The 27,896-nt window shown below is 38.1% G+C and overlaps 1 protein-coding gene across 2 annotated transcripts; it reads right to left on the reverse strand.

Annotated features, from left to right (window-relative positions):
* Window positions 1-27,676, reverse strand: rgl1 (ral guanine nucleotide dissociation stimulator-like 1). 2 transcript variants are annotated; one of them, XM_081348242.1, is made up of 18 exons: window positions 14,424-14,703; window positions 11,099-11,209; window positions 8,936-9,144; window positions 7,706-7,780; window positions 7,210-7,403; window positions 6,962-7,086; window positions 6,656-6,871; window positions 6,185-6,288; window positions 5,410-5,494; window positions 5,062-5,151; window positions 4,843-4,929; window positions 4,597-4,629; window positions 4,373-4,494; window positions 4,199-4,288; window positions 3,431-3,611; window positions 3,091-3,342; window positions 2,205-2,319; window positions 1-2,069 (listed from the first exon to the last, which is right to left on the reverse strand). In XM_081348242.1, exons 1-18 carry the CDS (start codon window positions 14,466-14,468, stop codon window positions 1,882-1,884), a joined length of 2,322 nt encoding a protein of 773 aa, XP_081204368.1. In that variant the 5' UTR covers window positions 14,469-14,703; the 3' UTR covers window positions 1-1,881. The 2 variants fall into 2 exon arrangements, with proteins under 2 accessions (XP_081204368.1, XP_081204367.1); XM_081348241.1 differs by lacking the exon at window positions 14,424-14,703 and adding an exon at window positions 27,210-27,676 and having other exon boundaries at window positions 7-2,069.
* Window positions 27,677-27,896: the final 220 nt, after the last annotated feature.

Below are 27,896 nucleotides of genomic sequence, written 5' to 3' on the forward strand. Positions count from 1 at the left end.
ATGTGTGATGCAAGCAAAGTCAAATTCAGTCAACGTCCACAGTACTTTTTAGAGTCTCCATTTAATTCATGAAAAGTAATATTCAAATTACAAAAATCATAATGATAATAATTTATTCACTGACTCGCTGTAGATAGACAATTCTTTGGTAGTGAAGAAATATTCAAAATAAAGATTTGAGAAAACTCACAAGTGCTGAATAAATTTGAACCAAGACAAATGAATAAAAACACAAACACTGCTGCCCCACTACTGTTAAAACACTAGGTTTTTTTCCTTGTTTAAACTGTTAGTGTCATCAAAGTCTTACTGTACGTGTTCAATGTAACAAAAATAAGTGTCTTTCAATAACTGTGAGAACAAAAGGCAAAATTTGGCACATTCTATAATACATCTGTTGACGTATTACCAGGAGTCAGGGCCAACTAACATGCATTACATACCAGATTAAAAGGTTGAATTAGAAAGAACAAAGTTAAGGCAAAAAATTCTGCAAGCCTTTTGAAACCAAACTATTGACACCATTAGGTGTTAAAATGCCTGAGTGTAAAAAAATTTTTTTAGTGTAAGACATGTTTTTGTATTCACCGTGTGCACAGATCCTCTGGAAATTGTTGCACATTATGTGCTGGTTGATGGAAATGTCTGACTTGTTTTAATGCTCACTTTACAATCACACACTCATTTTTCACAGCTTTTTTACATTTTCTCTTTTAGTTAACAAATCTTTTAAAACTTCCAAAATCCTTTTTTCATAGATATCATGGATATTTATTCATCTCTTACAAAAACATACGTATAAAAAAGAAACAGAAACGTATATCATTAACATAGCATTGCTTGAAGACAGAAGACAGGAAAGCTACAAGAAGTGGACCAAGCGCTCTTTTCAGTACAAACACCTATTGACTCCACCAACTCCATAGCAAGTGCCACTTTATCAGTGAGGAAGGCAGCTCAATCCAGGTTTCCAAACAGAAACCCATCCTATTGGTGTGGTGTCAACACACCTTAAAGACACAACATTGATCCATTCGTGAAAGGAAACCGCAGACTTGATAAAACCAAGCAGGAACCAATCAGAATGCACATTTTTGCATTCGTCACACAGCTCACAATATGAGAAACACAGAAATAGAGATAAAATGCTTAGAATAGGCAGAGAAAGTCATGAGGTTTCAGCCTTCATACACCTTGTTTCATCATAGATACCTATATATTGTGATATCTTGAGGAAACGGTTGTTCTTTCTCAAGGTTGGCCTTAAAGATAGAAAGTAAATGCAATTGCTTTGCTGTGCCAGGATTCTTAGTGAGCCAGTCTAAGCACTTTAAGTCTAGGGATGCAGTCCACATTGTCCACACAGTGCACAAGGGGACAGAAAGATGACACGTTGATGACATCACAGCAACTGCAGATCATCTTCTGTATACTATACAGTATACTATACTGAATACTGACGCAAGAGTTCCATCATTACCGTTGATAAAGGCAACACGGCTGTCATTTGATTTCTCTTCCCACGGCTTCTTTCGTTCCCCTCTCACTCTCAGAGGAAGTCGTGTAGGCCTCATGGCTGGGAAGAGATGTGCTCTTAAGCAAATACTGACGTGGAGCAGGAGACTGTCCTGCACATGTGCAAAATATCCAGCAATAGGGAGGGTGGGATGTGTCTCTTTACATGTGAGCCAGACGGGAAAATGGAGGCACATGCTACTATGTGATAAGCCTTTTATTTCAAAAGGCAGAATTGAAGAACTTGAGATGCCTAAATCAGTTCTGACATGTTTTGAAGTCAACAAACTTGCCTTGCAATAGTTTATAAAAGCCCATTTTCTAGTTCTCCACCCACTATAGTCTTTTTATGATGCCCACTCAGGGTCACAGCGTGACCTTGCTGAGCCTGAGGGACAGACTGGAGCGTTGCTGCGTGCGTGGTAACGTGGAGCTGCAGCGACTGCGCAGCTGAACCGGCCTCCCCTCAGAACCACGCAGACGCAACAGGAAGTCAAAGTTCGCAGACGTGCTCATGGCGTAAAACACGTTGGCGTTGTCAGGGATGACCAACTCTGGAGAAAAAAGAAAAAAGATTGCAAACGTGATGCGGGCATTCCATCATAACAAGCCTAAATAGATGAAATATTAGAGCGCTAAGATTTCAAAATGTGTGAGACACACAAGATCCACAAGTTTTAATGCTGTACCTCTCTCCTCAGAGATGACCTGCACCAGCTCGTAGTCGGCAGCCTGCTCACCCTCCAGGTTGTGTTTGGCCATGGCTCGAGAGATCACCGCTGGAGTTTTGTCTTGACTGGTCAGCTGCATGAAGAAATAATCATTCGTTTTACAACTCTGAATGATGAATGATGATCCATTTGTGTCCTTTATTATAAAAAAAGCTATATATTTTCAAATATAAAAACCCATTTATACTGTGTAATAACAACAGTAAGTGAGATATAAAAAAAACAGCCTGTGGTTTGCAAAATTAAATAATTGTTTGACATATTCGCACTGAATTACTAAAGCTAAAATAAATTATCAAATTATTATCTGAAAAAAAAACGTATTTGTAAGTTGACAGTGTTAATTCCCTCCCCAACTATAAACCTTATTAAATTATTGAATTTTATATAATAAAAATAATATTTTTATATATTTTTTATAATATTTATTACCTGTTGAATTTAAATCATTCTAAAGCACTTTGAACTTATGTACATATTTTACTATCTTTGAACTATATTTTCCACAAAAACATATATATTTCTTTCTGCTAAAAATTAAAAGAATAAAATAATCAGTTAATCTCATATATTTGCCTAGACCCCAGACCACAACTTGAAAACTAATGTATTACATTTTTTAAAACAAATCTGCCTGGTTTTAAACACTAATTAGCAATAATAATTAAAATGTTTTTAATATAATTAAATATAAAATGGCTCTTAAACTGCAGAGCAAATAGGTAATCAATCAGTAACTAATCGTATTTGACCAATATATTAACAATGGTCAAATATACTTCTAATATAAACAAGAATAGATTGCACACACTGATAAAGTAGATGAATGTTATTCATCACTAACCATGATACTCTTGTAGAGGTTGCCGTTTCCCTGTTCGAGGCTTACTCGGATGATGCATGCATCCTGAGCTTGTGTGTTATAGGCGGGTGGAAAAGTGGGTGATGTGGGGGTCATGGGCGTCAGTGACATGGAGCGCCGATGGTTGCAGGTGGGCCCGGGTAAGGTTGGGGAGGCCATAGATATGGAAGCGCTGGCTGTAGAGGAGGAGGTGTCCATGGAGTGCAATGAGGTGCAAGAGGAAGACTCGGACAGCTATTGTAACCAAACAGATGTCTGTTTAATACTTTCATTTAATACAACAGTGTATCAAGGATTTTGCCATGATTTAGAATGTCTGTACCTTCTTAAGATGAGTGTCTATAGAGTGCGTGGGTGTCATGCCTTCACTCTCTGAGGGACTAGAGTCACTGGAAGACACACTGACTGAGTCCATGCTCTCCCCAGAGCTGCCAGTAGGAGGCGACCGAGGACTCTCTCTCACAGGAGAGCTTGTGTTTGTGGCATCAGGTCCTAAGAAGAGTCTAGAGAGGTTGGAAGGACAAAAAAAAGAGAAATGATATACATAAAGTCTTCCTCTTTGAATATGCATTGCTGTTGAAAAGTTTGGGGTCAGTAAGATTTTCTATGTTTATGAGAGAAGTCTCTAATGCTCACCAAGGCTGCATTTATTTGATTAAAAATACAGTAAAAACAGTAGTATTGTTAAATATTATTACTATTTAAAATCACTGTTTTAATATATTTTAAAATACTATTTATTCCTGTGATGGCAAAGCTGAATTTTCAGCATCATTACTCCAGTCTTCAGTGTCACATGATCCTTCAGAAATCATTCTAATATGCTGATTTGGTGTTTAAAAAACATATTTCGTGTTATTATCATCAGCAATGCTGAAAACAGTTGTACTGCTTAATTCTTTTGTGGAAACCGTGATACATTTTTTTCCAGAATTCTTTGTAGGACATAAAGTTAAAAGAAACAGCATTCCTTTGAAATAGAAATCGTTTGTAACAATGTAAAAGTCTTTACTGTCACTTATAGGCACGTTTTTTTAAGTATAAAGCTTGATTGATTCAGATATTAAAATTTTGGTTTTAGGTCACTCACAGGCTCAATCTCTTCACCATACTCTTGCGGGGTTTTGGTGACGTTGGGCTGTTGTCTCCCAATCTTTCAACTTCACACGACAGCGCATAGCTGAGTGACAAACATGAGTGACCAATATTAGCAATGAGACTTACACTTATGAAAAAAAGAGAGAGAGAAAAAAAAAGTGTGTACCTCTCCTCTTCTGAATGCTGAGGCTGACTTTTAAACCAGCGCAGAAACGAGGGGTCAGGGGTCAGACAGTAACTGTTGCACGCAGACTGCAGGAGCTTAATCTGAGCGATCACTTCAAACTCCTGCAAAGAGAGAGATTTTGTTTAACATTCCCACAGACCTAAGGGATTCAACAGATGTTTTGACTATAATAAAGACCAAATAACAAGGAATGTTGTACTTACTCTGCGCCGCTTTTCGAAATTAATCAGTCCTCCCTGTGAAGCACAGAAAGAAACTTTAGTCCAGATTCTCCACATGATTTTACTCATGAAAATTTTGATTACAGTGCTTGTGAAACAATCCAAAAGAAGGGCAAATAAACCTTGGTAATGAATACCTTAGCGGTCTGGGAATGCTAGGTCAATAATAACACCAGAGATAATTCTTTATGAGGTTTTCTTTTACTGGTGGATGAACAGCTGACTCACCTCCGCTTGGTCAGGCAGTGCTGTATCAAGCATGGTCAGATCGGTGAGAAACGTACCCAGGTATGGGATCGTCCCCTGCATGGCACCCTGGAAACATTTTTTTTTTTTTTTTGGTAACATGGTACTTTCTCACACACAATATTTAACACTCTAACTCTTGCTCTCAAATAAAGTACATATGCATACTATCTTTTAGGCCTTTTTTTTTTACTAACTCACCATCTCTTTCTGCAACTGCAGTCTCTTTTGGGATCTTTTCTGGTGGTCTTTGGCACAGCTGTCAAGACTGGCAAATTTTGAGGTGCCCTCCTGAAGATCAGAGAGATGTCATTAGTTTTTAGCTAGCCAAGAAGGAATTGGCAGAATTTTTCTACATTTTCTGTAGTTGTTGGTAGCCAAAAGCATAATCAAATTAGCCTAAAGACAATAAACAAACACATAAATGGCAAGAGATTTTAATCATTTTTAAAAAATGTAAATCCGATTCCATGTGCGCCTTATTAGTGAACGCTAACTGCAAAGAAAACACAGCAGAACCAGAACTATGAGAGACGTGTGTGAGCTCACCCTCATTAGCAGTTCCCGGCTTGTAAGGTAATTATTCTGGTCGGAGAAGATATCGGAAAGCTCTTCAAACATCTGCATGCTGTCTCTAATGTAGCATAGCGGAATAAAAACAATTTGAAATTATGAATGTCATTCTTAATAACAGACGCTTGTTGTTTTTTTTTAAAAGAAGATTCTTATGTTCACCAAGGCTGCATTTATTTGATCAAATACAGTTAAACCAGTGAAATAGTTACAATTTTACTTTATTTTTATATATTTTAAAATGTAATTCCTGTGATGCAAAGCTGAATTTTCAGCATCATTACTCCATTCTTCAGTGTCACATGATCCCTCAGAAATCATTCTAATATGCAGATTTGCAGCTCAATACACATTTTTTATTATTATCAGTGTTGAAAATGCCTGTGCAACTTAATGAAGTTTGATACAGATTGTGATACAGTCTTTTTTCAGGACTCTTTGATAGAAGAGAAAGCTTGAAGAACATTAATTTGAAATCTTTTCTAACATTGTGAATTTCTTTATTGTAATTTTTTATCTTTTTAATGCATCCTTGCTGAATAAAAAATTTCTTTGAAATAAATAAATAAATGATAATAATAATGATCCCAAACTTTTAAATGGTAGTATATATCCATCTAGACACACAACTAGTAACCATAACATAACTGGTAAACATAACCAATATTAATAAAAGGATACGAATAATTTTAGCAGCCTATATAGTGTTTAAAAATAAAGACTGACAGGCTTGTTTACTGACAGAACTTACTTGGCAACAGAGGCCCACGTTCTCTTCAGTCTGTAGATGGGGTTGGACTGCAGCGCCGACACTATGGCTCTCAGAGACGAGAAGTTCTTACGAATGCGACACTCCTGAGAAAGTTAATCCATATTTACACATTTTCTGTTACAAATGGACCTAATTAGACTTTATCAGAAATCTTTTGGGAGGCTGAATGACATTATTATGTCTACTTTGGTTTATCTAGATCTAATCTAAAACAGTTATGTCTTACAAAGACATAGATTAGGTGTAACTCTTTACCCAAATGCCTTTTCAAAAAAATATATTACAGATCAACATCAGGCTTTATCTTTGCCAGGAAATCTAAAGTGTTGCTGGAAAATCACGCAACACTAAAGTGCTGCAGTTCTAAAGAACCAGAGGTCGAAAAGTTTGAACATGAGCTTTAAGTTATGTTGGGACCATTCAAGCGTGTCTGTGTGTTGGGTTATGCACCTGTGCAATGTCAATCCAGCGCTGGATAATGCGAGCGCGCAAATTTGGGCGTATCTGACGCTGGCGAAGGATGGTGCTGACCACACACGTTGTTACCGCATTAAATTGGGTGATGGTGGCACGTATGGTGGGCGCGCTCTGTTTGCCGTCCTTTTTATCACGCTGAGACCAGATAGAGCCCAAACAGTGATGAGGAACCACCCTCTTAAATAGCAGCTGTGGAAGAAAGGAAATAAATCATTGCTTGAGTCAAAGAATGTGCAAAATAAAGTTTGCATCATTACTATATACAGCTTTCTCGCTCACCGCATCCATATAGGTCAGCTGCTCTGCTACAAGGTCAACTTCGAAGGAGAAGAAGTCCTCTTGCAAATCGATCTCAACTTCCTCATCTTCCCCAAGGCAGAATGGGTTGGTGTACTGAAAGCCTCCTGCAATAAATGGACAGCAGGCGTTTTTGTATGCACAAGAAGACAGAACAAACATGAATAGACAAAGGAGGTATAAAGTTCAATAGAGGTATGGATAAAATAATTAATCCGGATATGACTTGCCTTCAGACTCATTCTCTAGACTGGCCTGGACACGCAATTGTTCTAGCAGACTCTGAGCCCGGCGCATTGGCTCTGAGCCCGGCATGGCCTTCTGCAGGAAACCCAGCACACGGTGCAAACTCGGATATGATGGAGGTTCCTGGAAGTCCTCTGGACACTGATCCAACCAGGCTCTCAGAATAGAGGCCAAAGCACTGGGAAAAAAAGAAAAATAACACATAGATGTTTGTATAAACCAGAAAAAAAACAGATGGCGCAAACTAGTGAGGGAATCTTCCATAGTACACTTTCACTGCAATGCTGTGATTCATGCAGCAACCAAACACCATTCATTAGTTCCCTTTTATTTCTAATCGCTTCCAAACTCACATACACACAATAGCACAGAGTTTGACCTCTGTTTTTAAGCTTCTATGGAAATGAAACAACAAACACAAGAGCTGCTGGAAGTCACGGCAGATACAACAACACAGATAACCACGACGAAGACACTCACGTTCTCACAGCGCCTCTGCTCTCTCCAGTCTGACACTGGTTACGCTCCCCCTCACAATCCTCAAAACTGCCATACCTGTGAAAGAAGAAAGAAACCAGCTGGTAAGCATGCTGACAAATGGTGAAGGGAGTAACCACTGTATAAGAACCCAAAATAAAGTATAAAATATCAGGTATGAAAGTAAAATAAAATTAGTGCATAGATTTAGGATTCCCACATTTTCAGACAAATAAATTACCATGATATTTCCATGACTTTTTTCTAGACATTTGCAATGATTAGATATGCATTTTTAAAGAGGACCTATAATGCCCTTTTACAAATTCTTGATTTGGAAGTTTTCATGCTTGAATTTTCAAAAAACACATATTGTTCAAAAATGTACATCGTTGCAGCACCTCTCTTCCAAAGTCTGTCAGTAACGCTCTGATTAGTTCTGGTCTCTAAAGCCCCTCCTTACGAAAAACGCAATGTGCTGGACCGGACCAGTGTGTTGTGATTGGTTGTGATTCAAGTGTGTTTCAGAAATGTCACGCCCCTTACCATAACTGGAAGTTTCTACACACTACTAACGCAACTCAACCGGGGCTCGCCCCCTTTTTTTTTTTTTTGCATATGCCTTGGGTGGGAATTATTTAAATGAGGAATATTGTGGCGTGTACATTCCCAGTAGAAAATACAAGACTGCAATCAAGGCGTTTCAGAAGTTCAGGAACAATGCTTAATGATATAGAGAATAACTCCCTTTGGAGTGACTTTGTGCTTTGTACATTTCATGTTAAAACAGTAACATTACACACTAAAGTAAGTTGAAAATGTAAAAAAAAAAACAAAAAAAAAAAACATAAGAGGTCCATTTTAAAAAACATTTTATAAAGATCACTTTCACAAAAAGTAATCTCAATGGAGGAAATACTTAGAACTGAACAAACTTATTGACTGCATAAACTTCAATAACTTTTTATTCATTTCCAAGACATTTTGTCAGGCCTGAAATTCCCTGATATTTCCATGTCTTCCAAGACTGTGGGATTCCTGTAGATCTTAACCGACTGTGTTTAAGTTAATACCTCGCCAAGGTGGGCATTTCTACTTGCTAAGCTGATCACCGCAAGGCTCTTGCATGTATGCAAACGTGAGCATTCAAAACAGCCAGTCAGAATGCATGCAGGTTTCTCTTGACGTTTATGATGTGTATGAACACATAAACATGCACACAAGTGTACACACCTGTCCAGCAGCAACTCCAGTACATTCTGTGTGGTGGCGAAGGCCCTGTATGTGGAGAGGAAGATGCTGGTGTAGGTCAGGTCATTATCACCGAACGCTGTGAGGAGCGTCTCCACCAATCGCTCAAGTGTCCCCGCCCGGATACTCCTGATCTTACACGTCTCCAACTGACTGACCGTGTGACCTGGGGGCAAGCGGTCGCCCTCTGCCTGAGAGAGCAAAGCAAAAGGAGAGAAAAATACAGTGAGAGAAATATAAAATCAGTTCAATTCTTAAACGCGCATCCAAGTATCGTGCAGAGAAACAGAGGGAGAGAAGCAGAAATAAACAGGGCAAAGAATGGGACCTTGGTACTGCAAGCACGCTACAACAGGAAACTCTACAATCTGCTTTTAATCAGAGCAATCCTCCTCCTCCCTCTCTGAGACACGCTGGAAAGTCGGCAAACTTTTTAAAAACGCTTCATTAGTTGAAAAATACAATGGTTGTGTGGTTCACACAAGAAACAGGCCTATGTGATTTAAAAGTTGGCCACAAAAAGGTGAATATTATAGTTATTATAGTTAACTGAAATTCCCTGATATTTCCATGTCTTCCAAGGCTGTGTGGATTCCTGTAGATCTTAACCGACTGTGTTTAAGTTAATACCTCGCCAAGATGGGCATTTCTACTTGCTAAGCTGATCACCGCAAGGGAATATCAGGGAAAAAATAAATAAAAAATTCTCCTTTTTCCTTTAAATCCTCTCTTATCGGGCTTATGCTACTCTGAACAATGCCTGAACTTCGTATTTTGAGCACTTCTTGCATTGTTTCTTGCCTCTTCACGATGACTCGCTTAATTTAGTCCTAATTTATTTGTAAGTCGCTTTGGACAATGACTAAATCTAAATGTAAATGTAAACTCAAACTAAAACTGGAACAATACATAAAACTTAAACTTGTTTTATTTCAGCTAGCTACCAAGGCAACATTTCTGATTTTAATTTAGGTTAACCTAATAAACTAACTAACTAAACTAAAACTGAAATAAAAATTAATAAAAACTATAGACATATTTTTGAAACTATTTAAAAATGACACAAAAAAACAAAAACAAAATCACAACAACTTTAACTACAATTAAAATGAAAACAGACTGAATATATTAATAAAAACTATAATAGTATCTCAATGATACAAAAATAAGACTGTTTCAGTGGAACAGCAAGAATACTAACCTTTTAGACAAACAAATGATGTGAAAACTAGGACATTAAGCACCGTGACCTCTCTAACGTCAACGTCAATCAAATCTGCTTTTCAATTTTTACAGCATGATTACTGTAAAGTGAACTTTCTTTTGAAATCAGCATTATCATGAATGTCATATTTATGAAATGATTCATCATTGAATGAACTGTTTTTTTACAATGTAGAAACATCTGTGTTACAACAAACTAAAGCTCTATGGAAATCACGTCAGCTCATAAGTGCTTTGTTTTCAGAAGGGTGTTGACAATATGGAAAAAGTTATTCAAGGTTAAAGCAACAGATTATACCATATTCACCGCTGTAATTCGGAACGGAGCCATAACAGCATGGCTTCATAAAATAACAATGTTGAATAAACCTTGAAGCTCATAAAGCAAATTTTTGGTTGAAAACATTTGCAACAGAGAACTGAGTTTAAAGTTTTCCTGTCACTATGATAAATAGCTATAACATTGAGGAAAACACATAGAAGGTATTTTGAAGAACTGTTTTTGTTCATACAATGAAATCCAATGGGGTCCAAAACAACATGATTGAAAAACATTTAAAAATAAATCAATCTTCTTTTGTGTAGAATAAAGCAAGTCATACAGGTTTGGAATGACATGAATGTGAGTAAGTGATGACAGAATTTTCATTTTTGGGTGAAATATCCCTTTTTATCCCCCAACTTTTACCAAACAAACATCCCTATATAAAGTTTCATGTGTTTTCTTGCAACGCTATAACCATAAAGACTAATGACTAGAACACTATAAGAACCCCACAAATAAAATACTTCCGTAAACCATAAAAAGCTTTAAATGGTCACCCTTAATCTGCCCTACTGTCTGGCCGGCCCAGCATGGGCAGCTGAAGTGTTTCTTTAAATAAGAGTGGAAGTGCATTCAGATCAAAGGCCTCCGCTCACCCCCAGCCATCTTGCGCCTTTGTTAGCCGCCTGCTGGATTTGAACCCGCTTGAGCGTCACGTTGTATATGGCTCCTTCCTCGACCTCCTCTCCCCAGTCCTGCACAGAGCTCTGAAGAGGGAGAAAACAATCAATGTCTTAGTTCGGCATAAACAGGAACCCTGGCTTTAAATTTTAGTATCAAAAGACTGACGGACATGATGGGGTGTGTGGAGGAGAGAAAATGATAACTCATTTGGAGGAAGGAGACACAGAGAGAGGGGGAGAGACAAGAAATGAGATCAGAGCTGGCATGGGGTTTTAAAAAAATCAGCCTAAGAGCTTTTACAGATTCTTAATAGGGAAGGATTTCTTCATCCAGCCTTGGAGTTCAAGAACCAAACTCAGAGAAGTCTATAAACATACACACTCATATGCTTTCTCAGACAGACACACACAAATACAAACAGTATAATGTGATGACCAGCATTAAGTGTCTGGGTGAGTGGAGTCTTTCAGGCTGTGCACAGCTTAACGTTCATATTAAACAGTCAAACAGAGGATTTCGATCATTTCTGCCCTCTTCAGTCAATAACAATAAAGTAGAGCTGTGGTATATGAAACCCTGCATAGTCTCTCATACTCAAAATATCTCTGTCTATCATCTCCATTAAAGTCAGATCTTTTCTTCCATGTTGTGATGTACATCTGAGTGAAACGGAAGGGTTGGGGTTTACAGTAGTGCTCAAAAGTTTACACACCCCTTGCAGAATCAGCCAAATTAATTATTTTAACAAAATAAGAGGGATTTTTCTGAAGAACATTGTGCAGTTTAACTGCTCAGAACAAACAAGGGACTCAAACATCAACCATCACAAAGCAAAGAAAAGGGTTGTGGATCATCCAAGTAACGACAAAGTATTAAGAACAAAGGGCGTGTAAACTTTTGAACGGGGTCATTTTTTATAAATTCAGCTATTTTTTTGTCTTGTGGACTATTTGTAAACATCTTATTCAGGACTAAATAAAAAATAACATGCATTTTGTATGATCCCTCTTATTTTGATAAAATCATTAACAATTTGCAGATTCTGCGAGGGGTATGTAAACTTTTTGAAACTTTTTACTGTATGAAGACAAATTCCTGCATACATTAGCAGAGAGAAGTCTGCCGTTTCACTGGAAGATCCAGTTAAGACATTTTAATTAAAAAAATAACATTTATAAAAAAAAAAAATGAATTAAAAACATGCATGGATGTTCACAATAAAGTCAATAACATACATTTAGAAATTTTCCTTTTATGCCCACTTTAAAGACTAATGTCCTATGAGTGCAAATAAATTAGAAAAGGAGACAAAAAATGTATGCTTTAAACGAGTGAAAAACTGCCAATTGAACAAGACAAAAATATTCACATTTAAGACATTTTCTCTAAAAACTATTCTTACTATTTGTATGCAATTTCAAGACATTTTTATCTGAAAATTGTTTTGCAGTGCATCTGTGGGAATGAACACAGATGCTTAGATATTTTATAAACTGTAACTGTAAATTAATGTGTGAAATATTGCCGTTTCACTAACGACATCACCAGACTAAACTTTTTCCCAAAAAGATTCCAGAAGTCTAGAAAAAGTCAGGCTGCACTATGGAATTATGGACCTGTCCTTGGAATTACTGTGAAAGTCAGAAGACCTTATTGCCAAGCGTGTATTTCTATGTGAATCCAGCCAAAGCCATGCTATAACGGTCCAACAAGTGTATTCAGTTCTCTTGTGACCCTCAGTAAAAAAGGCTCTGGGTTTTTCAAAGGCGATTTTTTTTTTTATTCGGTACCCTCCAATCTTGAACAGTCAGTTATGGGTGTATGTATGTATTTCTACAATGCTTCAATAGTTTTAAAAGAACATATATGTACATTACTTTCAAAGTAATCAACCTTGACATTTAAAACTTCGGCCTACTGAGTCTTTTCACTATTGCTGCACATCCAGACTACGTCTGCAGATTTATGCAGCTGAAAGAGTAACTGTCCCTGGAATGAAGCGGATCAGTCTGTCTTTATTTTCCGGGCCGTTTCCTGTACAGTGCGTTCAGATAAATACTCAGCTGGATGAGTCATGCAGTTTGCACTCAAAAACAATGGTAGGAGGTCTGCATACCCGCTGCCCGGACCCTGCCGAGTCCATAATCTATGCACTGTGCTGCTCCTTTGTACTGGATGAAATGTTTTCCAAAGCGGCTTTTAAAGCCAGCTCAGCGGCACAAGCAGATATTGGAGAGGGTGGGACTACATATGAGGAAACAAAATAGTTTTTTTTTTCTGAAATAAAACAAGCTGAGTACTAGTATTTGTGACCGCATGTGGTACATCAGAGTAGATGGGAGCTCTATGAAGTCAGGTTTATTCGTTTTATTTAGCGGGTTTATTTCAACTAGCTAATTTTATTACATTGTTTAATAAATTGTTTTACTGGGTTGTTATTATTATTTTATTAATAACCATATTTTATAATTATTTGCCCAATATAATATTTTATTGTTTTAAATGTATTTTTATAGCAATGCCTGTACCAAACTCCCATGGAACATACAAACTGATGAAATGCATAGAAAGCATCTTCATAATATGTAAATATAAGCCTGTATTTGTGCTCTGATAAACAATCATACGAATAAAGTTAATATTACACTATGATACTTTGTGTGGTCAGATAAGTTGTCCTAATAACACATAAAATAGACTCTATGTTTTAATAAACAATAATTGAAGTCCTGAAAAAAGCATTACAACGAATGGCCGTGGGACATTTGAGCACTTTGTTTAGGTCCCTAAAACTCCTGTAAACAAACAATGAAAGGATGCTGACCGTTATCATCACAAACAGAGACGTTTTCAACCCCCTAGCCTGCAAACAAAAACAGCACAACCCCAAAGTCCATGAGAAACAATCCCTCACCGATAACAACAATAACAAGTGGGTTTAAGCCCATCTGTCCTCTTTGTTTTTCGTCTGCAGAGCCCGGAGGCTGTTCATCACAACGGTGGAAGTATTTCTAGAGTGAGAAACTAACGGGAACCTCCGCCTACATGGAGCCGATCAGATCCAAAGCCAGCTCGTGTGGTAAACAGACGAGTGCGATACAGTATTGCAGTAAAATATAATCTAAAAGCATTATTTGTATTCCCCACGCCCTCCTCCTCCTCTTCCTCCTCCAAACTCTTTCTTTATCCTCCACTCCAAGCTCTCTTTCCCCCTCCCTCTCCCTCTCCCCTCTTTCTCTCTAGAAGCTCAAAGCCGCAAAATCAACAGTGTGGCAGGAGGCAAACGCAACTTCTTACCATTTTAGCTTTCCAAGCGAATTTCATGGTGAGGGCCTCTCTCATCGTCCGGTAGCGGCATTAGAACACAGCCCAAGTCCAGAGAGAAAGGGTCAAATGTTTTCAAGTATAGTAGGGTACGCAGAGCTATCCTATGTGGATTGTCCTCCTTCAGCGCACACACATAGTCCGTCACGGATGGAGCCTCAAGCTGCCAGTGCTCGCTCGCTCTCTCTCTCTCTCTCTCTCTCTCTGCTCTGCCGTCCACCCCCGCTCAGTAAATGACACAACTCCGCCCACTGCGCTCCCTCTCCCTCCCTCTCCCTCTTTAGTCGTTTGATTTATTTCTTTTTATTATTATGTAATATTGTGTATATAATAATATAAAATAAAAATAACAATACTAATATAGTATATAATAACAAAATAAATGCCAGAGAAGTTAATGTGACAGTGCACGCAAAATGTTTTAATCAAATCTGTCTTCATCTATTCACCTTCATGTGGCACCAAAATCGTATTACGGTTGTGAAACACGAGTAGATGTTTAGCAGAGTGTTACATTTTTTATTTATTCATTACTTTATTTATTTTTCATATAAAGGATGCTGAATCAATGCAGCTGTCAAACTCCCAAATGGTCAAAAGTCAGTGCCATATGCGGGTTTTTAGGAATTTTAGGTGAACAATTCATTAAAAAGGCTCACTAAAGAATATGATAATAATTATCATCATGCTATTGTAATGAAAGGTGAAATATGTTTTAATCTTTCAAATGGCAAGATGGGATGTTTCTGATGGGATTGGATCTTCTTTTTTGTGGTTGCTGTAATGGTATTTTTATAAACTTTTTAATTAAAAACGACAAAATTTGACCAAAAAAAAAAAAAGTTAAGTAGGCTATCACTATACTACTGTCGGTCATTTAATATCACTACTATTGAAAAACAGTTGTTATATTTATGTTGTTATGTTACAATTGTTATCTAACCTTGCTCTCTTTCCCTGTTAAAACGGAAGCATCAAGCTAGAATTCATATTTGGCTTTTGTGTACAGTAAAGCCAACTTTCTTTGATTTGACTATAGCCATATCAATCATTCAAGCACCGTTAGACTGGTGAGATAGAACAGCCTAAAAACATCCCAACAACACCAAAGTGGAGAGTAATGGGTTGCAGCAAAGCAGCACCAGGAATATCAAATACTGAGGGGACAATTTGGCCATTTTTAATTACTGAGGAGAGGGAGGGATCTGTCCCCCTCACTCTCGTTACAGCTCTAACTCAAAGACAATATGAGGAAGGCTGACGCTGTATTGTCTAGATCCCTTATGTGCAGGACGTCTGGATTTTCATTTGTATTATCGCAGGAACCTGGATGAAATTAGCAGGTGTCATGTGGGCCTTCACACACACACACACACACACACACACACACAGACACACTTGGGTTCTCATACGTCCAGCTATACATGTAAGCTTTGCCATAAAGAATCAGTGTGATCATTCAAGCATGCCACAGTGGGGAGTACAATAGAAAGCTGTTCAATGTTCTTTGTCCTTCAGTTCTATCTTAACAAGGCCAGTGGTGAGATGATAAATGTCAAGGGCTAGTTTTATGAAGACAGATTCAAGAAGTACTTCCTCAAAGCTAAACACATTTTACAGGCAATCTTGCTCAATCACAAACATTTAAAGTTTATATTAGACTGACTCTTCTCTTTAGCCATTCAGCAGAGAATATTCAAACTAAAAGAATAACAGGAGAAAGTGGCGATAGTACGATCATGGGCTTGATTTTGGGTGTAGATGTGCATATGAAAAAGCCAGTCAGAAATAATGGTATTACAATATGGTTGCATTAGTTAACATTATTAATGCATTAACTAAAATTACCTTACAATGAGCAACAGTATTATAAATCTTTGTTGTGACATTAATAAAAATCCAACTGTGTTAGTTCAGGTCCATTAAATAATATTAACAGATACAACTTTTGATATGTATTAATAATTAACTTTTACTAAGAATTATAAATGTTTTAGGTTGAACTAGTAAAACACTAGGAAAAAATAGCTAACTGGCAAATTGAGATGCATAAAAAATATATATATATATATATATATATATATTAATCTAGTAAATTTCTGTTAATGTTTGCATATTTTTTGTCTTCTGATTTATTTGGAGTGGATGGAACAGTTCAAATCAAAATTAAGAAAATGTATATAAAATTTAGATAAAATTATATTTTACAAAAAGCTGTTCTGAAGAACATCAGAACTATTTCCCCCCTCTATGTTAGAAGAATCTACTTAAAAAGTCAATAACGATAAATAATTCACTTTAGTTTTATATGGTACTTTTAAAGGTTGCTTCAGAAGGCACCCTCCAAATAAAAAGAGTCTAGTCCAAGAGCAAATAATCAATCATTTCCATTGATATGGAATTTAGTCGAGCGCTATAGTCATTGTGATAAATATCCTAGACGGAGTCTGCATCCAAAAATTTAGGCACCTGACTTGTTGCCTCGCTGCTTTAATGACTTTACAGGCAGCCTTTGCACATGAAGGTACTTCATGAAACTGATTTCGGATAGACTTCTGAGGCAACGGTTTAATGATCTACAGCAAAAAAGAGAGATTTTTGGTGATTCCTAGAAAATTACAATTGTAATTTCTCACTAGAAATGACAAAAAAAGTGGAAAACGTTGGTCAATTTATTCACAAACTGTCATCTGCAAAATCGAACAGATGAAGGTATCTCAGGAGACAGAAAGTGAAGCTAACATTGGATTCGGACCTGCCCTGATGCCTTCCTACCTTGGAATGCATTCTCAGAAGGCAGCATTTTTAAGCTTTCGGATGCAGCCCTATACCGTGGTTAATGTTCTGGAAAGCAGGACCAAGGTTGTATTAGTAAAAGTGCGTGCAAGTAACCACGGGAGAAACCTGACAACCTATCACACGACTCCCTCAAACCACACTAACTCACCCTCACCTCCATGCACCATTAGCTGTCTACAGTCACAGCAAATTCAATAAAGTGAAGCGTGTTTAAGCAGAGACCCCCTCGTGTTCAGGTCAGAGAAGGCTGGTCAGCGAGGGCAGTGGGGCTTCAGAGGGGAAACCCTCATTCTCTGGGATCTGCTCCAGTTCCCAGGCCAGTCTGACTGGGTGTCCTCTGCTCGGCTGTTCCTCGGGGGTTCTGGGAAGCGTGGAGGAGCAGTGGGAGAGGTCGTGACCTTTTTGGTCCCCCTCAAGGGACAGCTGTTTGCTCTCAAAAGGGAGTGATGTCATTGCAGTGCACAACAACAAGGCCTGACAAATGGCAGGCGCTTGGGCTGGACCCGACTGACGCACACACACACACACACACACACACACACACACACACACACACACACACACACACACACACACACACACACACACACACACACACACACACACACCTCTGATCTCATACACAGCTATAGCCCTAGGGAATAGATAGAGATAGTGTCTATCTATGTGAAATAAAAGCACAACACCACTACATCATAGTGATGCCAATCTCTAAAGGAAACACACTGTATCATTTGATTACATAAAAGGTGTGGGAACTTTGTAAAAGTTTAGGAGGTGGTTATTGAAAAATTGATCGATCTCTAATTTGCAACCTGTTTAAGCAATGGTTTGGCAAAATTAAAATTGTATCCTTATCTATTCCCCTTGATTTTTATTTTTTATTTTTTATCTTTAGGCCTAAATGATTTTCTAAGAAACGAAAATGTGAAAATGTTATTTAATAGAGTATATGTACACGTATAAATAAATAAGAATAAATAAACTAGTGTGTGTGAGTAGTGTGCTTTAAAGGAACACTCCACCGTTTTTTGAAATAGGGCTTATTCACTTTCTTTCCTACTTTTAGATAGGTGGGCAAATGCATTTTTGTCTCAGTGCATGCATTGTTTTAGTTTGACAGGGTCGGTGCTAGCTTAGCTTAGCATAATGAATGGAATCCTTTGTTGCCAGCTAGCATGTCCTGAGTAAAAGTGATATAAAAAACAAAATAGTGATGCAGATTAACACTAGGTGATTTCCTAGGCAGATATTGACTTTTATATTAAGGACTATATTAGGGGGAAGCACAGGCGAAGCACTGCTACTTGGGCGTGATATCTCTGCGCCCAAGTAGCAGTGCTTCGCCTGTGCTTCCCCCTAATATAGTCCCAAGTCAATATCTGCATAGGAAATTGCCTAGTGTTAATCTGCATCACTATTTGTACTTGTTGTGAATACACAGGCCACACGAAGTAATTAGGTGAGGTTTTTTTTTTTATATATATATATCACTTTTACTCAGGACATGCTAAGCTAATGCTAAGCTAATGCTAAGGTAAGCTAGCGCCGACCCTGTCAAACTAAAACAATGCATGCACTGAGACAAAAATGCATTTGCCCACCTATCTAAAAGTAGGAAAGAAGGTGAATAAGCCCTATTTAAAAAAACGGTGGAGTGTTCCTTTAAGTCAATTTAGGTGCATCAATACATCTCACACCAGATTTGACATCAGCATGATTTGTTTTTATGTGATGGACCTCTATTATGGTACTTTTGTCTTGTTTGAAGCGTAACAGGCCCTTTTAACATTCACTTTCACTGAGTGGAAAAGAGCAGCATGAACATCCAGCCTAACCCTCCATCTGTGCTCTGTGAAAAAATGAAAAAATCATTCAGTTTTGGTAAAACGAGGGTGAGTAAATGATGGCATAGTTTTTATTTCTGTGAGAACTATCCCTTTAATTGACCAATCCATACACTTTTCTTGACACAAAATGTTTCATTTGTGTTTTCCTGGTGTTTAGTTTCAGGTGGGGAGGCATGGGGGGTGGGCTTATGAGACAGGCTTAAAGGGAATCTTAGGGGGCATGTTTAGACCCCAATGGGGAGGCTGAGGATATCTGTCCTGTCGACACCAATAGAGACATACCGAGTCTAAACCTCCCTGGAGTACAATCACAGTCTCCAGTCAGTCTCTCCTCCTGTGGTGGACTCACACACGTAAACACACACACACACACACACACACACACAGGGCCTGTGAAGCTATGGAGCACATCGACATGAGTAACGAGAGCACTGTTATTGCACCACTGTGGGGGGAAAAAACACACATTCCAGGAAATCTCCCACTTCCTGCCTGCAGCCTCCCAACTCTATGTGCCTGTCGTCATTGTACCTGACCGACGGGCCAGTTATCATGTCTACACTGCCAAAGGCGCTCGCAAAAACCTGAGGGATGAAGAAAATGCAGCCGTAGCCCGTTCTGTGTATGTATAGGGAGATTTACGGTCAGATTTTGGACTGCTGTGTTGCACTAGCGTCACCAGAAGAGTTATAAGCTGAGCTGAGCTGACGCAGGCAGAGAGAGCTGGAGCTAGAGGGCGCTGGGAGGAGACCTTCAATGGTAGTGTATCTCTCTGTGTTATGACGTGCCAGCCAACACAAGTTCTTTGTTGTTATTTGCATCGGTGAAGTCTGATAAAAAGCTCAAGATTAACCTTAATCTGTGATTCACAGTTCTCAAGAATCTGCAATCTCTTGTTGTCACAACACCATGTGATCATTTACATTATGCAGCTTGCTTTCTTTTATCAACTTCACCAGAAATCAACACAGTCTATGCAACAGAAATCACTGCATGTGTTTGTAAAAGCATATACATATATATATTTTTAAATGCTTTATGTTGTATTTATTTGATCAAAAATACATACAAAATGTGTAATTTTATACAATTTTATAACTGTCTTCTATTTTATATATATTTTAAAATGTAATCTTATTCTTGTGATGGCAAAGCGTAATGTTCCGCAGCCACTTCAGTCTTCTGGTGCTCATTAAATATTTCCTACTATTATCAATGTTGAAAACAGTTTTATATTTTTTTTTTGGAAACCGATAAAAAATTATAAATCAGGATTATTTGGTGAATAGAAAGTTCAAAAGAACATAATTTATTTGAAATAGAAATATTTTGTAACATTAAAAATGACTTTACTGTCACCTTTGATCCATTTAATGCATCCTTGTTGAATAAAAGTATTATTTTATTGAAATCATACTCACCCCAAACAAACTACACTACACTTCCTGGCATACTACTCTTTCTGCACTATGTGCACTTTTCGAAGTACGCAAATTTCCTCACATGCATCGAATACCCAGCAAATGACCTATAACATTTAACAAAACGTGCAGTAAACAGCCAAAGCACACTGCTTGGAATACTATATCCCATAATGCAATGCACTCGCAATCACCATCTGACCTTGCATTTTCAGCATGATGAATTAAAAATGCTTAATTAAACTCACAATGAGTTTTAAAAATGCTAAATAACTATTTGTTATGCTAAAGTTGCTGAATTAAACATGCAAAGAGGTTGCCACAATAATGTAGCTTATATCGTCTTAATGCGTAGCCTACTGTCTGTTTTGTAAAAATATTATAAAACGGTTAGTTCCAATCCTTGATTCTGATTGGTCAATAGCAGTGTTTTATTCATGACAAAACCTTATCATATTTCAGCCAATTACCAAACCCAATAGCCTAGTGGTCAGTCCAATCTGCACTTGAATTCATCATTTTTCATTTTGCAGTGTTCACTACAATACAGTATGCTTTGCCTTTTACTAATTTCTTCTGTTTACTGTTTTTTGAATAAGCTGTTGTCTTTTCCACCTTGCATTACTGTAATCAACTGACAGACATGAATGAAGAACTGAAAGTCCATGAGTAGCTCCTGGGGTTTTCAGATGAAAGAAAACTGAAACAAAACAAAGACGAGAGCAGCATCTTCCCCACTGAGCACCATCAGCAAAATATGCCACAGTGGAAACTCTGTCATTGTGAAATATGTGGTAAAAACAAATCTTAACGTCCTCAAACAGCTGGAACTTTGAAGGACTCTCGTAAAAACACGCTTCCCAGAAACCGTCATTCCTGAATGGCGCATGTGTGTGAGAAAAGGAGAAAACTACAGTGTGTGTGTGTGTGTGTGTGTGTGTGTGTTTGTGTGTGTGTATGTACCTCAATATTTTTGTTTTACATGCCCAGTAGAGGGCAGTGTGACACGATTCTGCTAATCTGCTCAGAGTTAACAAGTAGCAACTACAACAAGAGAAAAGAATAAATAATTTTATGGCTAAGAGTTATATTGTTAAGAGTTATGATATGCTCCAATGGTAATTTGAGTGTTTTACACTGTATCCAAGAAATATGTCACCCTCACTCTTGTTAGTCCTCATTCTCTCTTATTCAGTGTGATGCAACCTTCTCCGTCATTTACCAGCAGTGTTTTCTATCAATCCTATATTTTTATAATGTTTTTCTACATAAATGTGACACATCATGGCTTTTTATTAGTTGCCATTCACCAAAACACTAAATACAAATACAACAACACATAGCCAATTGTGCATACTATCTTAAGAGGCTAAAAGCAGGTTTAAAACTTGCCCCATTGAAGTCAACAGGGTGCAAATTTTAAAAAGAGGATAACACGGTGTAGGCAACACCGTTTTTTGACGTTGTTCTCTGTATTGACAGCACTCCAAATTTACAAAAAAATTAGCTCAATGTTAAAATTGACCGGAGTTCTCCTTTAACTATCCTCAAGAGTCCCTTCAGATGAACAAAAAAAATCTGTTTTTTCAGAGGTTTGTCCTGTGTGTATCATAATAAGAGAGCCTGACAGTATCTGTGATAGACTTTCTGTGATATCTGTGATAGACATTAAGATTATTATAGGCTTAATCATTAAAGTATGGGTTTTATATTCTCGGATTGGTCAAAAACAGAAATAATCCTGGATGGCATTCTTTAATGACTAATATGGCCAGTTGTTTGCAGCGTGTCGTTAATCCTCTCCTCTGACCTAGAGCTAATAAGCTTTAATTAGCCAGTGTGGTCAGTCTGGTTTGGGCCCCCACGTTGGCAAAACCATCTGCCACAACAGACAAACAAACAAACAGACAGACAGACAGATAGATAGATAACCTGTCTGTCACTGTCTAGCTCTCTCAGACAGTCTATCTGACTGCGATTCTGCTGATTCAGTCTGTCAAGAGTGTGTTTGCTGATCAGAGAGTTTAATAACTTAGCCAGTGAACATCACTGGGCCTGACCTTGTCAGCTTGAGTCTCAGCCCCCTCCATCCATCCCTTCTTTTTCCTTCTGCTGCCTCTCTGACAGAGGGGGCAGTAAGCCAGGCCACATGACACGGATCAGGAAAGAGGGAATGAATGGGGGGCTGTAGGAAGGAGGAGGGAGTTTTTTTTTTTTTTTTTTTTTTGCTGTGTGAGGGCTGTGTGTGTTTGTTTAACTGCTGTAGTGACCTGAATGGTTCCACACCTGTCCTACCACAGCTAAGATGATTCACAGACCTCCCAGAATGAGAGTTTATAGGCACATACACTCAAGTACAATATCTTTACCGTACCTCTAACACACACACACACACACACACACACACACACACACACACACACACACGTTATGCTCCCTTACGATACACACATTTGCACACACCGATGTACCCATAATCCCTTGCTCTAAACACATGGATTATACATTTTCTGCCACAGTTGAGTGATTTGCCCCCTTCGGACTTCAGCCTGAGGTGTCATGTCAGACTGACTATTATCAGCTTTATTAACTTGTTCCATTGTCATACTCATTGAACCAAATGTTCAATAGTGCAGTCATGCAAACTTACAAATCTATGGTGAGTGCTATCCATTATAATACTACAACATCTAAAGAGCATGTCATATTAGGAAAAGCTCTATTTATCCTATATACACGGCAATTCAAAAGTTGTTGTTTAAAAAAAAAAATCACAATAAATAGTTTCTGAAGGATCATGTGACACTGATGACTGGAATAATGGCTGCTGAAAATTCAGTTTTGCAATCACAGGAATAAATTACATTTTAAAATGCAAAACAGTTATTTTTAATAATATTACTGTTTCTATGGAATTTAAATACAGCCTAGCTGAGCATAAGTCTTACCAACCTTAAACTTTTGAAAGGGTATTTGCTAGAAATATATCTTTGCAACATATTTTATGAAGAATTTATAACAATAATGTTAAATGCATAACAGAAAAGCAAATGTTTAAGTTTGCATTTGAATTGTATGTTAATTAATGTAAAATGATTAGTCTCAAAGCAGCCCCAGTAAGTCAACCATATTGTTATGCCCTGATTTAAGCATTTTGGAGACAGCAGGGTGGGAGCAATAAATGATCAATGTGAGAGAGAGGTAATTGGATTGAAATATAAGATTTCCAGATTGGAACCTGCATCTCCCACATGAGCACCACATCTCTGCTGAAGCACGAACCATCATTCATGACTATCACTTATGTAAGCTCTAGGCCTTGTGCTTTCTTGTTACCAGTTGCACAACTTACTGACACTGAATTACTGAATCAAATTCTCCATACCAACGAGTGACTCACTGAACATAAGCAAGAGAACAGTGACTAGCAACCAACCATAAGTGTCACTTTCAAAAAACACACACTAAAGCAAAATCACAAAAAGAGAAGTGATGCAGAAACAGAGAATACTTAGTTGGCGATTCCTATATTCAGCATAATTCCAGACACGCGCTTGCGGCCTGCGCAAAGCTTCCTCAATGTATACTGACCCATATTGACTTCTGCAGAGTGAATGTAAGCAACAGGACTGTGCCATTTAGGCTGAATAGGAGTGCATTGACCCCAGTCTTTGATCACTTGACTACAAGTGCCGAGGCTTTGCAGAGTCAAGCAGAAAACCAGGAGCAATATCAGCATTTATGGCTAGTACAGGGAGGGGCGAAGAGCGTCATGACCCATGCATCTTGAACTTTGGCCACCATCTTCATCATTAAGGCCACAAAAACAAAGCCATTAACAACCATTAAGGCCCTATAAAAATTTAACAGCCAGGTTTTGTAACTGTATAGCGAAGCAGGTTAAGGATATGCGCGTACGGTAAAGTCGTAAAATGCTACACACGTGAAAGCAGAAACATTATGCAACTCTCTCTTGTCTCTGAATGAGCAGATTAATTGTTTTCCAGTTAGAAGCAGTGGTGGAAGGGAATAATAATCGCGCGAAGTTATTCCGAGATAACTTGGAAATGGGAACAGTGAGAGGGAGTGAGAATGTCATGGCTGAGGTGAAGGGTGGCTGGGGGTCCCACCCGGCATAATCGAGAAATGAGAGTTTCAGAGCTGTGGGACGTTTGTGGGAGACAAAGTCATTTTGTGTTGGTCTATGTATGTGCGCTTATCTGTGGGTTTGGTATTTAATTGAATGTGTTTGAATGGATGTGAATGAGTGCATGTGTGTGTGAACTATGTTGAATATGTGTGTGGACTGGACTCCATGGGTGAGCGTAGGGTAAAGTGACGAGGGAGCTCTCTATGGCCTCACTGTCAGAGAAACAATAAGCTGTCTGAGGAACAATACTCGGAAACTCTCCTGTGTAAGAGGAAGAGACTTGAAGCAGGATGTTGGATAAGGATGAATCTCTCTCTCTCTCTCTCTCTCTCTCTCTCTCTCTCTCTCTCTCTCTCTCTCTCTCTCTCTCTCTCTCTATAGGCTATGTCTTATTCTCCATGACTCCATACTACCAGTAATATGCCATTAATCTGCTGCACTACCAGTAAAAATTTGTGCCATTTATGTTTCTCATTAGCTTAAAAAATAAATTGATCTCAAGGCTTATGCTTTAATGTATTTTATGCTTATCAAGGGTGCATTTATTTGATCAAAAATACAGTAAAAAAAATAATAATATTGTGAAATATTCAAATTTAAAATAACTAAATTAAATTTTAAGATATTGTTTAATTTTTAATGACAAAGCTGAGTTTGCCAATAAGCCATTACTTTTGAATGGTAGGCTAGTGCAGCGCGGATTCCACAAAAATATTAAGCAGCTGTTTTCAACCAATTTATACTGTAATATAAAATAAATGTGTGTAAATAAAACTAGAATATTTTTACTTTCTAAAAAGTTTACAATATTATTTATAGATTTCTTTTTTACTATACTAGTAAAAAATATAGGTTAAAGTGATGAGAGAACTCTCTGTGGCCTCACTGGCAGTGGAACATATTTATTATTATGTCGAATTATGTAGCCTACGTTTTATTTTTATTACGTATTTATTTAGAATTATATTTTACTTATATTCGTATCACTTTTTTTCAATGAACTTTTCTACAGACCCCCTGTAGTGTTCTGACAAATCTGACTTTTTTGTTGTTGTTGACAAATCTGCTATAGGTTGCACATTTACCTTTGTAAAAAAGAAGCCATACTTAACATGAGCTATCAAACACTCGCACACACATTCCCATTCCTTCACTATTTCCCTCTCTCAGCATCCATAATTTATAACTCCACCTTACTGCCCAAATCTGTGCCCTCCCTCTAGCGTTGTTATAATGCTGAGTTTCATTTTGTATAATACAATGACAGTTTCCCTGAATTGAAACACACCGTTCTGGTCAGTGCTGGTCAGACAAAGTCACCAGCGGTCAACTCCAGTGTTGAAAAAGTGCTGACAGAGGGAGCTTTTCCCGCTCTGAAACCCCCTCACACCATGACCACGACCACATAGGCTACACACAACCACACACACCCCATCCTCTTAACAAATTCGTCTGGTCAGTGTAGTGGCCAGACAAATCTAGGGGCTTTCTTGAGGCAAACATTCATTGTTGCTTTTCCTTTTCACCTCTAAAGATGATTCAGCTTCCTAGAATGGATTGGCTCACATTCAAAAAAGAGTTTTTGTAGGACATTTTAGTTAAAGTAAACTGTTTTAAAGAGGTTTTTGCTATGGAATACTTGTATGAGGAAATTTTAGTTTCATTTACCAAAAAATAAAAAATAAAAAGAAGAAAAACGTAAAAAAAAAAAAAAAAATAGCTACCGAAAAAAATGGCGACACATCGCCACACAAGCCTATCTATTCTACAACGCAGAACATAGAGCGACCAGTTGAGTTTAGTGCGATTCTCGAATGAATGACTCATGTGCCGGTTCTTTGAACCAAAACCATAAAGCGCGACCAGTAGCTGGAATCCCATTCCCAGGTCTCCTAGTGAACCAAAACATAAAGCGGTAGGCTACCAGTGTAGAGTGATTCCCGACCAAATTATTTATATGTCTTAATCTTAAGACTAATATGTCTTAATATAGTAGCCTAAGCTAAGTAATTTTTTAGTGAATCAAACACATAGCCTACACGTTACAATTTACTGAGCTATGTTGCATGGCTCATATGCATCTAAATCAGTCTGGACTGGTTGTCCATGACAAGTTGTAGCCTACTTAAAGATTGTACTTAAAACAAGTAGCAGCCTATAGTTGTAGGCTACGTGTAATTAGTCAGAAGTAGGCCTATATTTTAAAAACAAATAATGAAAAATGAAAGCATTACTATTGCAAGCAATGTGAAATGCAACTTTCAGACTGCTGCATGAGTACAATTTTATTCTTTCTATGCTTAAGACTTTATGCAGACTAAAAGCCATACACAAATTAAGTTGAATTCAAATCAGTTTACTGACCATTTAACTTTTGATTCTTCTTCTTATCATCCCACAACTCTTAAAGACCCCAAACAACAGAGCCCAACTCAGATTAAGTCCATTTACATGCTGTTGCGAATAAAGGCAAACCGCTAAATAAGGAGCTACAATGATATATCATCACAGCAGCCTTCAACACACATAAGTGACTGACCCAGTATCGAGGGCTGCTCTCAGGTGACCGTGCCTGGTACCTCTGCAGGGACACCCCTCCCTCTCCATCTAGGTCCAGGCAGTGTGGGATAGGTGGCCAGGGGAGCAGCGATGCCAGCGGGTAGTGCGAGATCATGATGCCCGTCCAGGTTGCCCACACATACTCAGGGCTGTAGAGAACTGGTGCTCCTGTGATGAAGGTCTGTGTGTTTTCCTGTCTGTCTGTCTCTGGAGGGCATTCCCACTTGCGGTCTTCCAGAGGGTGCCCTTTTGTCCTTTCGTGTAAAGTGGAAACAATCTGACAGATCTGTCTTTAGAAGTCCACAATTGCTGTTTCCCAACACGTACAAACAAAGTCTCTCTCTCTCTCTCTCTCTCTCTCAACCACAGTCTATAATTCGAGAAGAGTTTGGCAGCTTCTCCGCTGTAGCCACATGAGTGATTAAAGTCTATTGTTTTTTCTCTCTCTCACTTAGGAGGAGGGGTGAGCGATAAGCCCTGCCCCTGCACTAATACCAAGATTGTGCAGAAAGAGGGAGAGAAAGACGGGAAAAGATAGAAAAGGGGTCTCGTGTTGAAGGAGGAAAACTGAGAGTAGGTTTAAACAAAATAGTGTTATTTTAGCAAATTTCTACAATATAGTTAATTGTTAATTCTTTTAAACTATAACCACAAAAAGTTACATCTA

Source organism: Scardinius erythrophthalmus (assembly GCF_964197995.2).
Source record: "Scardinius erythrophthalmus genome assembly, chromosome: 20".
NCBI classification, from domain to species: domain Eukaryota; kingdom Metazoa; phylum Chordata; class Actinopteri; order Cypriniformes; family Leuciscidae; genus Scardinius; species Scardinius erythrophthalmus.